The sequence below is a fragment of the Pholcus phalangioides genome, unplaced genomic scaffold, assembly GCF_987345545.1.
Source record: "Pholcus phalangioides strain wild (caught in Gottingen) unplaced genomic scaffold, Ppha-v1.0 ptg000008l_1, whole genome shotgun sequence".
NCBI lineage: Eukaryota > Metazoa > Arthropoda > Arachnida > Araneae > Pholcidae > Pholcus > Pholcus phalangioides.
The window spans coordinates 8582568-8601527 of NW_028301601.1; the positions used below are offsets into that span (position 1 = coordinate 8582568).

The 18960-nt window shown below is 36.6% G+C and overlaps 1 protein-coding gene across 1 annotated transcript in view; it reads left to right on the forward strand.

Moving 5' to 3' along the window:
* LOC149083604 (uncharacterized) overlaps nt 1-18960 on the forward strand; it is a 112194-nt gene continuing 93234 nt past the window's right edge. Inside the window, exons 1-2 of the mRNA XM_089234106.1 lie at nt 1-271; nt 6030-9213. Of these exons, the coding sequence (XP_089090232.1) occupies nt 6147-9213 (3067 nt within the window). The 5' untranslated portion in view covers nt 1-271; nt 6030-6146. The remainder of the gene's footprint in view (nt 272-6029; nt 9214-18960) is intronic.

Here is an 18960-nt window from a genome sequence, read left to right on the forward strand (position 1 = left end):
TAGGATTTCTTCTGCTCAGCATTTTCACAGAAACTAGGTTACAAGACCAGAAAGGAAAGCCGCACACACCGATTAGTGCGTCGAAAAATGCCGAAATCTTCCACAAACGGTAGAGCGCTCTATCGAGAGACGACGATTGTCTTAACGGTGTTGGAGCTCCTAGTGTTGATTTGAGGCGTTCGTGTTGTTTGTTTGAGTGTCACGAGGAATAATCCGTTGAAATAATTGTTGTTGTTTTTTTTTTGGTGCCGTTATTCATCGCATCGATAGGGTGAGTTTAATTATTTCTGCATTTACAGTAAAAACATTATTTTGAGAAAATATGTACTTTTATAAAAACTATTTTTATGTGAATTAACTAAAATTCATATGGACACTAATTATTTTCGTAATTTAGTGCTAAAAAAACGAAATTTTGCGAATTTTTTTATAAATTTATCAAATAATCAAGTTAAAAAATCGAAAGAAACAAATTAAGTAAATTTAAAAAATTAAACCAATTTTAATTTCCTTCTTAATTTTTAATTATTTATATTGGAATAGAAATATTATAAAAATATTAATTATTTTTTGATATTTAATACCTAAAGTGCATTAAATGAATTATACATTTATTGCACTATTTATTATTACCTATTTATTATTATATTTCAATTTAAATGATGAAGATGCAACTGTAAATGAGATGTAATTGAGAATTTAGAGTAAAATGTAATGAATTGCTGAACAATTTATAACAATATAATTTCGAGTAAAAAGTGTAAACTTTTTATAAATAAATTTCTATTCGATGTGCTCAATTGTTAACTGATCCAGTTAAGTATAATATACTGTATTATTCTGTTGAATTTAACACTGGAGAAATGTGATATATTGACAGAGATTGGAAAAAAAATCATTTATAATTACTTACAGAATGGTATTTACTTTAAATTTAGACACTACCACAGGATATGTATTTTGATTGAGTATACAATTTTATTAAAATATAAGTTTCTTTAAATCATTTACTACGTATTTGCACACGAAATAAAGATTGCTGTGAAATTGCATACGAAACAATTGAAATCCATAAATACAAATAATCTTTATAATTATAAATACAAATATGCGATAAGAAAAAATCTTTATCATATACATATTTTTTTTCCGGTGATTGACTATGCCAGTGAAGAGAGTACGGTCCTTTGCATGTTTGATATGACGACTCATGCCCGCTTTTGATCATACTGTCATCAGCGGCGGCATATACATACATTAGATAGAAAAGCCTAAAATGCATACAACATTTTGCCAAAATCTATAAACCTTTTAAAAACTTTATTTCTTTTCAACTAAAATCTTAATATTTTAGAAAGATTCAATTCAACTTTACTTTTTCGTTATTGTAAGTACGGCTGGTCCGATTAATCGATTAATCGATCAATTGTTAATCGCAGTTTAAAATTTTAGTTGAGTTAATCGAATTGATCAATTCGATTAAAATTGTTGTTAAAAGTTTGTGAATTGACTTGATTTTTTTTGAAGAAAACCGATCAGATGTCTTATAAATCATGATTAATGCGGAACATTTTGGATAAGTGGATAAATGACCCATATTTAAAAATATTTGAATCAATAGTTTGATCAAATTAGATTCAACGAAAACTGATGATTTCAGTTTCAAATTGAGTTTGATGGAAGTTTTAAAAGACGACCAAAATTCATTATCTTCATTGTGAACATTAGTTTTTTTGTATTCTTGGAAGCATAAGTTCATCTCCTCACAAGTACCACCCGAAAGAGGTTTCTAAAAAAACAAGAGCGACAGTGTAATCGAAAGTAGTTTCGAAATCTGTGAATAATAACTAAAAATAACCGATTTTTTTTTAAAAAAACGACTAGATCCAAATGAAGAAATTACAGGTTATCGCAATTATGTTCAGCATATTAAATTGCTTGAGGCGGGTAGCCTCAATTTCTTAACCTATTCCTATATTTGTTTACATCTACCGAATAGGCGAGTGAAATGAATGAAATATACATTATTTATGGCATCTATTAACATTATATGGTCACCAAAAATATTCGATTAAAATTCGATTAATCGATTAAAATACTTTGATTAATTAGTTAAAAATTGTAATCGATTCCCAGCCCTAATTATATGTCATCGAATCAGATACGTCAAATGAATATGAATCAAATATTCTATTATTATTTTTTGATTATCTTAAAAAAAAATAAGATGGAAACTAAAAATAGAACGTAACTTTATAATTAAATTAAGTTAAATTAATTAAACAAATAAATAAATAAGTAAATAAATTAATGAGTTAAGCAGTGAATGGAGGAAAAAAAACAATAGAGAACAAAACAATGAACGTTCATAAAATTAGTTGCAGTTCAAGTATATCAAAACAATATGCAAATACTGATAGTTATTCGTGAATAAAAGAGTGTAGATAAGTATCTATTCATAAAGCGGAAGAAAATGTTTGAAGCCGTTTAATGATATCAAACTTCTGTCACAGAAAAATAAAATTTATGATTCTTGCTTTTTCCTTTTGTTATATAATTCAAATGGAAATGAATATGATCAAAAATATTTTTTTAATTATTAAAAGACAATAATTATCTCAGTTTTTTTTCCTATAACATATGCATTGTCCAACTTTTGATAATTAATCAATTCATAATTCGTCACTAAATTGAATGGAAAGAGAAATTATTTATTTAAATGCACCAAGCTACAGATAACAATCCAATTAATGCAAGGGAAGACATAGAAACGATTATGTTCAATATTTATCTCAAATTATTTAGAAATATTTCATCAAAAAACTTATGGCATCCTCAGTTGCGGTTCTATTCGACCATAAATTGACATCAATGATAATTCTTTAGCAATTAAATATTGATTGATGATATGACTATAAGTCTATTTACGTTAATTGGTTATGATCGATTAATGGTGTACGTATATAGGTGCATTTGCATTAATATACTCTTAGAATAATGAGTTAAACAATTTATAATTATTTTGAATGTCAGGGAAGAGAATGGTTTCACGAAATAAGACAATTTTTTTACTTGAGAGTGGAGCGGGAATTGAATTTCGGAAAATCGTAAAATTAAACATTTTGAGTTTTTCGGACATTTTAAAAGAACTATTTCGGGCCGCACTTGAAAGACCAGCAATAGATGATTGTATCACACTGGAAGCAAAACTTACCATTTGAATTCGAGAATCACGAGACGAGATATTCCTTCGTGGTAAAAGACACAAAACATTTTGATCCAAGTTTTAACCCTTTCAGACCCTGCTTGCGCAAATGTGTGGGGTTGCTTTTTTTTAACTGTAGATTTTTTTTTCTTTTGACCTCAGGGAGTTAAGACCTGACTTAAAGCGTTCTGTAAGTTTTGAGTTAGAAGAATATGAACTTTTGGGGCTTTCGCCACTTAAAGTCGAACTCTCAGAGGGTTTTTAAGATGGCTTCCAGGGGAAAGTACATCCGGAAAAAGTGTGATTTATTACATAAAATTTAGCAATAAAACTCTTTAAAAAAATTTGCATGTGTAGATGAACATAATTTGCATCATTTTCGCTGAAAAAAATTCTTACGAAGTGAATCATTTCTTGACAAAAAAGTTGAAAATTTGAAGGAAAAATAACATTACAAAATAAAGATTTGAAGACATTTATGTCATTAAATCTTTATTCAGCTTTTCACTGCATTTCCTTGCATTTTTTGAGTATAAAAACTTCAAAAAACATCACCTGAAAATTAAAAAAAAATGAATACTGGGGGTCTGAAAGGATTGAATTACTTTTGGCCGCAATAATGTTATTAATTAAGGCAGTGTGCAACCTATGTGTTGGATAAAGATGCTTCAAATAAGATGCGTTTGGGAAAGGGCAATGGGGAAATGAATGCATTGATATTCAAATTTATTGAATTTCTTTAGATCGATCGATGAAGCACAAATACGAACCCTAATATTTTTGGTTTTTTAAATGCTTTTATTTTGTTCCCAAATTCCTTTCATATGTTTGGTTCCGGTTCCGCAAATAGACTCGTTTACCAACAAAAGCTGTTTATTTTCCATATTTCTAAGCCACAAAGCTAGATAGCATGCGTATTGAACCCTACTTTTCATTAAACCATATTCTCATTTGCTTAGAAACTATGAATCATCTTCTTCTTGACGTTTAAAACTCCCACTTACGTAATTAGTTGTATTTTCAGAGAGCACCTAAGAATCGACTTCAATTTTTTCCCTCCTGCTATTATAAAATTATAATAATAACGTTATTAACTTCGAGCCGGTTATTTTTGTTTTTGTTTTTGTTCTTTTTGAGAGCTTCTTTCTTTTATATTCGAGCCTGTTTTTAATCCTTTTCTTTTTAATGGCTTGTGTTCTGCCTTTCTTATTACCTCTTGCTTCTTATTTTATTTCTTTTTACTATAAATGCGTAACGTATTTAGCTTTTTCACCGCATTTCAACGCATTGTATAGCGCGTCAACTGAGAATGATGGATAGTTCGCTTTAGCGAGGACTATCAATCCCTCGTGAATATTATTTAATACCGATTACCGTCCCATGTAAACCGAAACCAAACCTTTCTATCAAGACACAGTCATTACGTAGTGTGTATGTTACTGCCAAAGCCCGGAGTGCGGCCACTTCGCGAATTGGCCGATAGTTTTGGCCAAAGTTCAAATTGCAGAAATGATTAGGACTTTTGCCGGTCATTTCGCGAAGTGGCCGGAGATCCCCGGTCAAAGCTCGATGTGCTGATGTAAGACGGCCTAGTAGGAGCCAAGAGAAAAGCTTTCGTGTCCGGCGATAAACATGATGATGATGTATGTCTCTTCTTCATCTGTTATTCTTGGCTTTAATCCTAGGGATCACGTCGTGCGTCGGTCGTCCGGATGCCTTAATGTGATGTTTCCTCACAGTATTTTGATGCAGTCATGCCGCTGAGGACAAGACAATAAGCCTCAGCTGAACTTTGGCATGGATGAGTGCTGACGTACGTTCAGATCAGCGATTCTCAAGTTTTTTTTTTTTTTTGCTAAGCATACATTAGGCTTCACTACACTAGACACACACATATAGGAAAAAAAACGATGCAAGGACAATTTCGAATGGAATTGTAATTGCAATTCGAATTGCAATTTCGAAACGAATTTTCTATTTTCTTTTTTTGCTTTTTCAACTTAAAACTCCATATAAGAACACCTCATTCAAAAAACTCCCATAAAAAAATAGAATAATTTAATAAACAACAGAATGCTGTTCAATAGGTGTTGTTTATAGAAAAAAGGTGTTTCGATTGAGAAATAAATTTCACAAAATATCTTTGCTTGTCAATGCTAAAATAAGAGACCTTTAAGAAGGTGAGATATCTCGCCAGTGCCGCTTGAAGGTTAAAGGAGGTAAAAATTCATCTTAGCTAATGACGTAAATGACAAATCCTATCTCTTTTGTATTTACATATATAAAAATACTACAGAATAAAAAATGAAAAAAAAATAAAAACAATGAAGAAATGCAAAAATACAAAAAAACATGAAGAAATGCAAAAATACAAAAACAATGAAGAAATGCAAAAATACAAAAACAATGAAGAAATGCAAAAATACAAAAACAATGAAGAAATGTAAAAATACAAAAACAATGAAGAAATGCAAAAATACAAAAACAATGAAGAAATGCAAAAATACAAAAACAATGAAGAAATGCAAAAATGCAAAAACAATGAAGAAATGCAAAAATACAAAAACAGGGTGTATAGATCAAATGCTTAACACATCTAGCATAAATTGAGCAAACACAAAACAGGGGAAAGTACAAAAAAAAATTATTCAAAACTATATACATATAATACGCCTGTATGTACAATAGAATTCATACTAACAAAATGAATTTGTTAGTATGAATACGTATTCATTCTAACAAAACCAATCAGTTTCAATGTTCTCATTAGTTTCGCGTCACCTCAATCACATGACGTGATACCTTTTTTTTTCTTCTAATCCAGGTCTATTTGAAGAATTTTGAATTCATCGGGACATACCGGAACGGTAATAGGCTGAAATAGTGATGATGGTGATCGTATAGCTTCCTGGGGAAATCACAAAAATAGAGACTATCAAAGATGAATTATTTCAATAATCACGAGAGGATGAAGACGGTGATGGAAATGTCTATGTTAACGATAACGTGGATGCTGATCGTGATTCTGAGTAGAAATGAAGTGATAGCAAGGAATTTTACCTCGTCTGAGATCATCAGCTCAAATGAAGACTATTCGCAGCGAGTGATTCCAGCTAATGCGCGATCCGATAATGCGAGAATGTTCGGTAATTTCGATTCGATGGGTGCTGCCGCTATCCTGAATAGTCAAACGTTCCCACTGCAGGACTTCCATTTCAGAGAACCATTGCCTGAGAAGATGCAGATGGGAATGTCGCCGTCACTGTTGGGCTCCAGAAAAAGAAGGCCGCATCTAAATACCCAACAAGGTTCGAATTACAATCTGAAGATGTACCATATCCATTATCCACACCCGGACAAGTTCAGAAGCCCAGAAGACATCGTCTTCCAATCTCATTTGACGAATAAAACGTGGGGAGGACATATACCCAATCCTGGCTTTGGATTCGGCAGTCAATCTCACCATTTCATGAGTGACTTTCCTTCTGATCAGTTCTCATACGTACATGACTCATCAATGTACCCACTGAACGTCCCACCCATGGAAGTGTCAGAACCCATGAAGGTTCCTTATGCTTCGTCCATGACGAAAGACCATTTCGGAAATGCAAGGTTTATCGCAAAACCCCAAGGTTCAAGTGGCCGATTCCGTGGGCAACAGGATCGAAAACCACCAACGCAGCATTTCATTCATACAACTAGACCTCCCGTATTTCATCGGAATGTGAATAATGGGAGACAACAACCAATGAGAGCGACGCCTTCATCACAGTCTCCCCACGAGAGAGGGGTGCAACGAATACCACCTCCTGCTCATGAGAGAGTGGTGGAACGAATACCGCCTCCTACGAGACAATTACATCCAAAGAATTCTGGCCGTCCACCATTAAATAATGAATGGAGGACACCACCAGGTAGACCTCCAGTTTACACAGATCACGGAACATTATACACTACTTCAACGACACCTCGGCCATACATACGCAGACCCGATATGGCAATCGGGAGTGGTAACACGGTGAAGCCGAGACCACATTTTCAACATCATATCGTATCGAAAGAAATCATAAGGGGTGATCATTCCATACGCCTTCTCCAAGAGCTGAACAGACCAATAACTAAGCGACCTGAATCACAAGAGACTTCAATAGAAACGAGTGACCATCAACTCGAGTCACAGGAATCCGCCGAATCGAGTAGAGAGTCGGAAGATGTAAGTTACAGGAGAGGAACTCACAGACCACCTATTTTAGTCACTGTGAGGCCCCATGCGAGTACGGGAGCTCGTCTGCTTTTTGAACCAACGACCCGGAAACCGGCCAGTACCGAATCACCACGAATCGACACTTTTAAATCTGCGACGACGGTCGCTCCGAGTGGCTCTTTCGAAGTAAAACACTTTTGGGATTTCAATTCCGAAAATAATGGAATAGTATCTGATAAAGCGGTGCCCGTGAGGACAGTGATATCGCCAACGAGGAACTCCCCACAGTGGCCTAGAAACTCTTCAAACGTTGAGACGAGTGCAAAGACGGACAAAGTTGAGCTCACGGAAGATAACGACCATCTCGGCTCTCAACGTAGCTATTCTGCGACTTCGACCCCAAAGCCAGACATTTCTTATACGTCACCCTCTCACGTTAAATCCAATTCAGTACACAAAGAACAGAAACACTCGAGTGGCACTTACAGAGTCCCAAAACCTATCCATGAACAAAGATTCCGAGCATTCTACCGTTTACCGAATCGGTCAAAAGCCCCCAATCGGCAATCAACGAGTCCTGACAGTGCCTATTTGGACGTCCTCAAAAATCCTAAAAAGAGTTGGACCACCAACACCGGCAGTTCTACATCACAAGAGAAGACAGACAGTATCTCTTCTGTTGAATTGACTACATTGGATATCGGCACCACGACCACTCAAGTCCCAGTATCAGAAATCGTCACCAAGAAAGACGACTGGCGTCCGGTCGTAACGACATCCGGTGGTTTGAAAGTAATTTCATCACTCAGCAACCATTCCAGTGCATATAGCGTCCTAAAATTAGCCAACGCGCTCTTCGGGAGGAGGAATAATACCAGTGACAGTAATCACTTACACGCAAAGCCGCGACCTGTGCAATTCGATGACAAAGTGGTGAAAAAGAAACTCACATATATGCCAGCATTCACTTTCTTCCCTAATGAGCTTTCGACACAAACTCAACCCGTTGAGGCTCCTACGACTGTGAGTCCGTATTCGAGAAATCCAAACACCATTTCCGATTCGTTTTCAAGTATTCGAGGGAATATCCGTAAGACTTCGTCAGTCACGAGTCCTTCGAGGACCACCGAGAGGCAGGCCATTACCACAAGACGGAACGTCGAGACGTCAACCAAAACATACCGAACCGTCAACGATTCGAAACCCAAGAAAAAGCTTTCGCTTTCCGGTGTAGTAGTTAATAATAACCCTTCAACAGCTCCAAAAGACGAATTGCTCGAAGAGGAGAGTGTCAGGAGCGCTTCCAGCGTGGTCACAAAGAATAAACTCGAGACATCGGAGACGGATATCAGTACTATCCAAAGGAAGAGTGGGAACATCGTGCTTCCATCGCCAGTCCAGGTCGCTAAACCACAGAAATCGTTGATCACAACTGTGAATCCAGTCACACAAGAGCCATCGGGTTCAAGTTCAACGGTTTCTATCCAACCCTCTCGTGGCATTTCTCATTCTAAATCAAATGGTTCTCTACCCGTTCCGACATCAGATACGGATGGTGTTCCTGACCACTCGACGCTGACAACGTCGCAGCCTCCAACGACAATGATCGACGCCGAAGCTGCCATGGTGCAATCACTCGTTTCCACCAGGGACAGAATGCGTTCGATGATGTCCAAGGGTCTGAGGCACATGATGCCACTTTTCATGTCCCTCGGATCCGAAATCGAGCTTTCCAGCGACTGCACTTTCGCTCTTCTCAGATGGATACGCGGGATTAAAACCATGGAGCCCTGGGCTGTCAAAAGTAAGTTTCTATTACCTTATAGCATTATCTTTCAACATGATTATTTTCACGTTTGTGTAACTTTTCGATTGGAAAACTTCAAAATTTATCGAATCTCCAGTTCAAATTCACGGCAATAACGGTGGCATGGAGCAGAAGGTCGATGCTAGGAAAATAACGAACCGAACTATACTTGGTCTTGTAACATTATAGAGAGCACTTTCATCACGGATTTAATCACTGTAATACAATGATTTTGATCATACATGACCAAAATCATTATATTACTGTATATTTCTCAGGATCTTTCTCCCATTCCTTAGTCAGGGCCAGGTGGGTTCAAAGGGTGCAGTTGCAATGGACACCAAAATTGAATACGTTTAATTAATTTCGACTTTAACTGCTTAACAGTCTTTTATAGAAATTCTATAAATTTATAGATATGTTATATTATAAATAAAATATTAGAGTCTTGCACCTCAATAACAAACGCCAGTCCCGTCTTAACGCATGGGTCCACCCGAGCACGGCCCTGGAGCCTCACGAGTAGAGGGGGGCCTCATAAAAACGAGATCTGATTAAAATTTACTAGAATTTACCAGGTAGGGTCTCAGGAAAAACCACTTGGCCCACGGGCCCACGATGCTCTTAGGACGGCCCTGACAAACGCATCCACACAGACAATACTCACTGAACGACCGACCATGCTTTTGTGGACCTCGTTTTATCTGTGTGCATGACTCACACAAAAATGGAAGGGATGTACTTATCCTTGAAGCATGAGAATCGACCTTCTGTTTTGTTATTTTAACACTAGAAAATCTGTGTACGGAGGCTGGTTAAAGTATCGGCTGAATGGTGCCCGACAAGAACCCGTAGCTTCGGGAACACTCTGTCCGTTAAACCGTTTAATAAGTCATGGGACGTATCACATGTAAAAATTGATAAGCAAGACAAAGTCGAAATGGAATAAGCGGCCCATGTATTTCACTCCCGTTCAACTGCCCAGTACAACAGCACCTCTAGCATCCGTCCCGCTTCTCGATGGCAGGGTTTTTACACACGGATCCCTTCGCATATTTCTAATAAATTTTTCGGTGGATACAAAGTAGAGAAATATATAAGATTGATTCCCGAGCCTGCTGGCTGAAGCTCCACTCTTTAGGAAAGATGCCTATAAATATTATTAAAGGCCGCAAAATTCACATCACTATTAATATATAGAGCTCCTTGCACCACAGGCTTACTCATCCACCATCTTTGAGAATTGTGACGTCACTGTAACCAATCGCTGTTGCCCTATCCGGCATTTTTAACGATTAGACCGGTCTAATAGTTAAAAATGCTGGATAGGGGGAACAGCGATTCCAAAGTCAGTGTTTCCCAAAGTGGGCGATGGAATGGTCCAGGGGGGCGATAGAAGTTGCAGTTATAACATTGGATTCTACGGACTTGTTTGAGTTGGGAGCGGTGAGAGAAAAAAAAATTCTGATGAAGGGGCGATGGAACAGAAAAGTTTGTGAATCTGTGGATTAGACGTCACTTTGAGCTGGAAAACCTGTTTTGTTTTGTTCAGATGTGGAACGGTGTGTCCGGCTCCCTTCTCTAGGCCAGTGGTTCTCAACCTTTTTGGAACCGCGGCCCGGTGAATCAAATTTATATGAGTCTATGGCCCGGTCTGTGGAAGAGTTTACTCGTTCATAAGATAATAATTAATTAACAACCAATTATATATCTTTTAGCTATGAGATAATTATTTGATTAATTATTTAAAACTCCTTTATGCGATTAATTATTTAAAACCTACTTTATGCCATTAATTAATTAAACCCTTTTAATTATTTGTTAATTATTAATTTAAGCTATTTAATTAATTGATCAATCAATTTAAACGATCTTAATTAATTAAAATTATTTTAATGAATTGTATCCATTATTATCTTACGGACTGATGTAAATTTTATTTCTTCTTTTTGGTACTGTATTAACGTGCAGAAGTCAAAACATAAACGAAGCGTTTCATCAGCAACTGCAGTAAACATCCTAATTGCATAGGCGCCGGAACTTGGGTACTGAGACCATGTTTGAGCGCTCCAATAAATTTTACGAGTGGGGGGGCAGCCCCCTAATAACTAATGAATATAGAATGCAACGCACCACTCCCTCTCTTGCATAAGGGCTTGGCCCGTATATACGGGACAGACGGAAATTTTCAGCCTCCTCAATGGTTTCTCATTTCGGCGCCTTTGCCTCATTAGAAAATGCAATTCATCGCAAATCAATCGAAACGTTTTAACATTCAGTTTTATAGAATAATTCCTATAGTTTGCGTGATACAAAGCTTTCAAAAGTTTTCCATTCATAGTGGGCAATTAAATTTATTTGTGCTGACATCGACGCAACACTTATTAATTAGCACTTTAATAATTTAGTGTAAAATATATTTTACGATCAAATTTTGTATTTAATCTTAACTAGAAACAAAATTCCAGCTATTAAATGATATAAAAAAAAATGTGTATATTGTTACTCACCATTAAAAAATGCTAATTCTGCTGAAAAGCAGAAAATTGTTCAATTTTGGGCGAAACACTCTTTTCGGTATATTCACGATAGGGGACTTGTATTAAATTGTGTAACTTAATAAAATTCAAAACCTTGAGCACGCGATTTTTCTACTCCAAAATTTGAAAACTTTTCTCTATTTTTAAACAAAAATTTAGATTTTGTGAACCTATCATTCGAACAAAATTGAAAAATACGACACTGGAAAAAAATCGGAACGGAAAACTTTCTTAACGTAATTCACTGTGTTTTTGCAAAGAAAACAGTATTCGAGTTATCACCCAGTAGTTATGTGCACCTTGATGACCGACTACTAGTAGGACTGCTAGAGTCTAGTGGTCATCACCGCTAGTCATAATAGATAGCGGGTCCAATGGTCGAAGGTGGGTTTTCTATTGCCCGTAAAAATTCCCAATCACTCATAATTATTCCCCTTTGAAGTTACGCGGCTTGGTCACTGGCGAGTACCACAGATGTTTTTCCAGTCTCTAAAGAATTCTACAGATACCGAGTTTTCTCATAGCATTATTGTTTTCAGGACATTTTCTGTGGTGCCTATATAATGGCAAATAGTGAACACGCAAACAACAGGGTCATCTGGTTGTCAACAGAGAGCCCTGAAGCAGTAGAATACTTTCCAGGGAAGAGGGACCAAGAGTATGGGAATTCCCCCCCCCCCCCCCCGTTGTATTGTTCGGGTCTCATGACGAAGATTACTCAAAATTGCAAAAAGAAAAAAAAATTCAATTAAAAATATGGCGTTGTGACCAGAGACGCATGTTTCCCTTCTTCGGTGCCTTGCAACAAAACGAGTGATTTTCAGTGCAATGGGGGAAGAGGGATCCTCCAAATTCCTATAATTTACGGTTGCAGCCGGAAGCTTTTGTCCTGGAATTATAGGAAGGTTTTTCATCTTTACCTTTGTTTGATTTTTAGACTGAAAAATTCTAATAATAGTTTCCGTAGTGGCGAAATAAACCAATTACTTATTTGTGTGGAAATGCTTTGTGGAATGTGGCCTAGAGTGGTACTAGGCCGCAAGTATAGATTCATATACTTGCGACCTAGTACGACTGATGTCCCGGATCGGCGGTTGAGAAACACTGCTCTAGGCGTCTTAGTCCGCACTTTGGTAGCAGCGTCCGTTGAACACTACACAGAACACCGAACGCTAGAACTCTGCCGCCGTACCTATACCGTTGCCGAGACCCCTTCCACCCAACTTCGTGGTAGAGTCTGCATCACTTTAATATTAAGCTAAAAAAAGTTGGGGAGGGGGGGGAGAGAGAACATACATATATGTATCAAAAATTTTCAAACATAGAAAAGTATAACAATATATTATTTGGACACGCGGGGTACTGTAGTGATTTACAGATTTTTTGGTGATAATAGATCAGATGGGGTCAGAAATTGTTGGAGAATGCTTCTAAAAGAATGAATGCACTATTTTATTTGAAGTAATCAGGGGGCGTGTCATCTGTGTTATCTTAACAGTGTCATATACATAAAATACACGGGAATTCTCATTGTATAACATAAAATGTCTACCGGAGCGAATCGTTTCGCTTAACACCTTGTAGGCGAGCAAATGATGGTTGGGGAGTTGTTAATTTCTGGGCTAGAAGCCAGCAACTGTTTCATTGGGTTGAGTTCAGTCGTTCTGGTGGATAAGATGAAAATATGAAAAATATATTCTAAATATATATTGTGTTAGCGGAACAGAACATCTCGAGCTGAGAAAAAAGTGATCTTCGCTATCTCTCTCTGCTCTTGCTGTACCCTATACAGCCTGTTGTTGTCGATGGTGTTTGCACAGGATAAGTCCTGTATCTCCTTCGTTCTGGGATCTTGCTTTTTATATCATTATGACGCAGAATAAATGCACGCAATTATTCAATATCATGCGCACTACCTTATTTTTTACACCATTAGTAGTGAAATAGCGATGAAGCATTTTATCAAATACATCATAATCATTTCTGCTTTCCAGATACGTTGATAGATTAATATTTTTAGGTTTTTTTCAGCAAATTTGCAACAAAAATGCAAATTAATGAATTTTTTCTATGTTACCATGAACACAGTACATTTAAAATCATCTAGAACAGGGGTTCTCAACCGGTGCTCCGTGTAGCCCCAAGGGCTCCGTGTGCACCTCCCAGGGGCTCCGCGACGACTCGAGGAAAATAATATAAATCAGTAAATTTGATAGATAAATAAACAAAAGAGGCCTACAAGATTTTCCGCCGTAAAAATTATGTACAAAAAAGTGCTTTTCAAACAGGGCCCTGCATAGAAATTATATACCGCAAGTGAAAAAAGTTTGAGAACCGCTGATCTAGAACATCATATTGGGTACCTAAAACACATTTTTATCAATAGAAATGTATCAAAAATATTCAATTTTAATCGAAACTAAATATTTTTTTCAAGATTCGGAAGTTAACTCTTTAAATGCATGGATTTTTTTTTCGAGTTGATAGTTTTTCATTTTTTTTCATAATTAGTGAAACGTATAGGAAGCCGGGAAAATCCATTGGAAAGACCTATTTCGAATTGCACTACTTATATGCAGGGCCTTATTAAAGACGTGCAAAGCCTCAAACATTGCATATGAAATAGATGCTTTGAAGGCTTTCGAATGCTTTATGGCTACTGCTATAATTTGGAGTATAATACGGTTGTGAGAAATTTGCGAAGAGATTGCCTGCGCGAAAGAGGAGAAAAACCGTTAATTGCCACCAAATCCTGAGGAATGTAAAACACATACATACGTAAGGCAACTTCCCGATGCCAATCGCACACATTGCGCACTAGATGAATTTATTTTGTCGAAAACATCAACGACACTCATTAGTAGTTATAAAAATTTCATAATTTCCGGAAGAAATTTCGTTTGACCACGATTTTGATTTTGTGTGTGTTTCATGGTACTTGAGACCTAGATTTTTTCTGCTTATCAACTCTAGAATCATTTAGTTCCTGAGTTGAAAGCACGCATGACATATGGTAAAATAATGTCTCCCAATATGATCCAGCAGGGACCCTAAGTTAGCATCTTTGTGTGCCCCCCTTCCCCGATGCTCCTCTATAGTCAATTTATAATGCGGAGAAACGAAAAAATGATTAGTATCATCTCGGTCCCTGGCTGGAACCCTGTCCATAGGTAAAATCATGGAAAATGATTTTTATTCTTTCCGTTGTACGACATTGTAAAAGTGAATGCAATACAGTAAAAGCGTAAGGCTAAATGAATGGAAATGTGCCACAGAAACGCCAAATGAATGGGGAAAAGTACGACGACGAGCTTCTTCGAAAGTGTACCTTTGAATGGTGCTCAAATGAGTAGTAGTACTACTACTGCTAAACCGGACATGCACCTTGTCTATATTCCTCTGTGGAACTTCTAACGAATTGGTGCATGTTGGAGTGTGTACATGTACTTGTAGTGAACATTCCGTGAAGTGTAATAATTGAATAACATACCATTGTAGGCCTGTCGCTCTCCGCGGTAATACTTTTTAACGGGGAGATCGGCTCGCATTTGCACCTTGAAGTTGGAACAAAAATGAGTAGGAGAACAGGAAATAAGTAGGTTTTCTGCTACTGGAGAAAAGCAAATACCATGAGAGGATATTTCAGCATGTTTTGCAATCAAATTGGATAAGTATCTCTATAACGCTCAAAATGACCGCTACCGTCGTTCTATGCAGAACTTAATTTTACTATTAAACTAATGAATCTGGAATATTCATACTTTACGAGTTTAAGAGCTTTAACAAGATGAAAAAAGTCACGAAATTTCAAGTATCTGAGATAAACCGTTTTGGTGTAACCGCATGTTGAGAATCCGTCGTTCTCTCTCTCTCTATTGCTAAATAAATTTCAAAATTATTTCTCCTACAGATTTGAATTATAATCAGTATCTCAAAAATGATATATAAAGTCGAATCCCGTTTTAACGAATACTTTTCTAGCGAAAATCTCGTTTTAACGAACACTTTTATAATCCTTCAGAAAAGACGCGAAAACCAGGAATTCCTTTACAACGAAATTTCGCTATAACGAAGTGATTTCTTAGGTCTCTTGGAGTTCGTCATAACGGGATTCGACTGTATATATATATATATATACGTATATACCCTTCAATGATTATATAAAACAATTTTTTCTTTCCATAATTCCAATTAAAATTGATTCCAAAATTATTATTTTTCAATAGTTCAGAATCTAAATCAATTCCAAAACTATTTCTTTCAAAAAAATTCTGAACACAATTGATTTCAAAAAGATATTCGTGTGCCAATAATTTAGATTTTTAAATTAATTCCAATATTATTTCTTCCACCATTTCTGAATTTTCACAGTTTGTTGCCAATTTGGCGATATTTACACAGGAATGCGTTAATTTCCATTTTTACATAAGACAATGACTATTTACAGGCAAAAAATGGCATAATAAATGATAAATAAAACCTATTTATATAAAATTTTCGTAACAATATTTATATTCTTCGATTTCCTTTTTCCGTAATAAATTTTTAGTAAGTACAGTACATTTACATAACATTTACATTATGTAAATGTTTGTACTTTACTCTAGTACTATGTAAAGTAAAGTACATTAGATTTATGTATAAAGTACTACACTGTACCAAGAAGTCACAAAATGTGAATAGGAGCAGTTTTTGGTATTAAGATGGTCTTTCTGATGGTGGGGGGGGGGAAGGGGGGGGGCAGGACGTGATCCTTTATAGAAGTCCGGGCTATCCGTTTTGGCTTATCAGTTATCCGGTCCACCCTTCCGTCAAATTAGGCCGGATAGTTCGGATTCTATTGTACTTTCTAACAAACGCTGGAAGGAATTTAAGCGGGGACCCAAAAATTCACAGTTTTTTTTTCACAGTAGGGCATGCAACCTCACGGTGTCTAAATATTCAATTGCTATTAACACATTGCAGACTGGAAAATCTTGCTCATCACAACCGGCTACGACATCACTACAAAAACACGAGTAAACTCAACTCGGACCGGTGAACATTGTGTTAATATTACAGAAAAAAATCGCGATTGTGCTTTTATGTCGCTCGGTTTTGTAGGTCCTTACACAGTGGAGTGTCGTTTATCCGACAATTCGTATTATCCGACGTCCAAAAAAGAAAAGAAAAAAGATCAAGCGCCATCGTAGCACCAACTGTTGAGCCCCTAAGAATTTTACATAATCATTTAAGGCTTTAGAAACTGCGATTAATTTTTGCATTGTTGCGATGTTGCATTGAGCAACAAGAAGAAGCTACAGGAATCGACATAACGATGCTGCAAAGATGACGAGACTTAGCGAAGAAATGACACTCGTAGGAAAGCAGACTACGATGAAAAATTCCTTATGTCATTGCAGGACTGACATTTTTAAGTACCACTGTAACTTCAGAAAATTCTGTAACTGCAAGTTAATTTTTTCTGTCGTTTTGTTGTAAAACATGATTACTGGTTTCGTGATGTGTAAAATTATAGCATGGGTTGACACTTAATAGGCTTTTTCTTAACACTTCTCTGTTATCTGACATTTTCGCTTATCCGACGCTCTGCTGGCCCGTTTATGTCGGATAAGCGAGACTCCACTGTATACGGTTTCGAAAATTTATAAGTCTTATGGTGGTCATAAGTGGTGATATGGTGGTTTATAAGTCTTATGGTCTCATGGTCGCTCATTTTGGTTCGAACAACCCACGGTTCTCTTACGAGTTGAATGGTGTCACTATCCCGGATGCAACTAGGGTCACCAATTTGGGAATTCTCATTGACGAGCGGCTTAGGTTTTCTGAACATTGTTCAGTGGTGGTCAAAAAATCGAATAGAATGCTTGTTCTCATTTTCAAAAAGGTCTCTTCGCGTTTTCCTAAAGTCATTCTTCCGCTTTTTCGAGGCTTAGTTCGTCCTGGACTGGAGTATGCTGTTAGGTTTTGAAAACCATACCTACAGAGGAACATAGACTTGGTTGAAGGGGTGCAGAGAAGAGATACGCGTGCCTTTATTGGCACACGGGGCTTCAGTTATGAAGAGAGACTTTATTTTTTGAATATGTTTACATTGGATGAACGTAGATGTCGAGGAGATATGATCGAAGTGTTTACAATTTTCAATGGGATAGATAGGATGGACCATGAACTTTTAGTACACCGCCAATCGACTGCTTTTACAAGGGGACACCAGTATCGGTTGGTGAGGGACAATGCAAGGTTATGGTGTCGCAGGGAATTTTTCTCTAATAGGGTTGTTAATAAATGGAATAGCTTACCCCCGGAGGTAGTAAATTGTAACACAATTGACACGTTTAAAAAGAAATACGATAAACATGTTGGGGTAAATCGAGAAGCTATCCATACTTAGAATAAGACAACCATAAGTATTCTTTATAGGCGTTGTATAATATTTTATCATGTGTATATATTGTTTACAATTTTTGTTAATTGCATTTTTAATTTTGTTGCTGTGTTTTTGAAATATATGACATCCATATTTTTATGGACATCTTTTTCTCAGCCACCTCTTCGGGCATTTTGCCTGTTGTGACGTTGTATTTGTATTTATCCATATCAAAAATAACAATCCTTATGAAATGCACAAATCCTTCTCGAGAAAACTGCATATCTCATTCTTATCATATACATAAATTTTCCATTACATCACACAAAAAATAAGAGCGAAATAAATTACATTAAAAAAAAGTACCAAATTATTATCATTATTACGCAAGACATCGCATTATAAAGACGTAATGTTCTCTTCAGAATTGCAATTCGAAATAAAGAAATGAAAATTTAGTCATTAAATAGGAACTGAGGGTTATGCTCTAGATGCCGTAGATACCATTAACGGAATAAAGAAACGGCTAGACTTTGTTTTCTATATATTCGGTGCTTAAGAGAATCCTACGTGTACGCCGAAGAAACCTTCGGGCAGATTTTCGTGTTATGGCCACACATATAGGTCCGTTTAAAGATCCTTTCCACTTCTATATTCCTCCGAAACGCCTTAGATAAGAGAAATGAGAGTTCAATAAACGGTACAGTGAGCAAATATTGCCTCGGGATTCTTCTAGATTATTATCGTAGCGACGCTTTTATCAGGTTCGGATCCTAATATGAGGCAGATCCATCCGCAAAAATCGAATCAGATCCAGCTGTTGAGGGAAGAAAA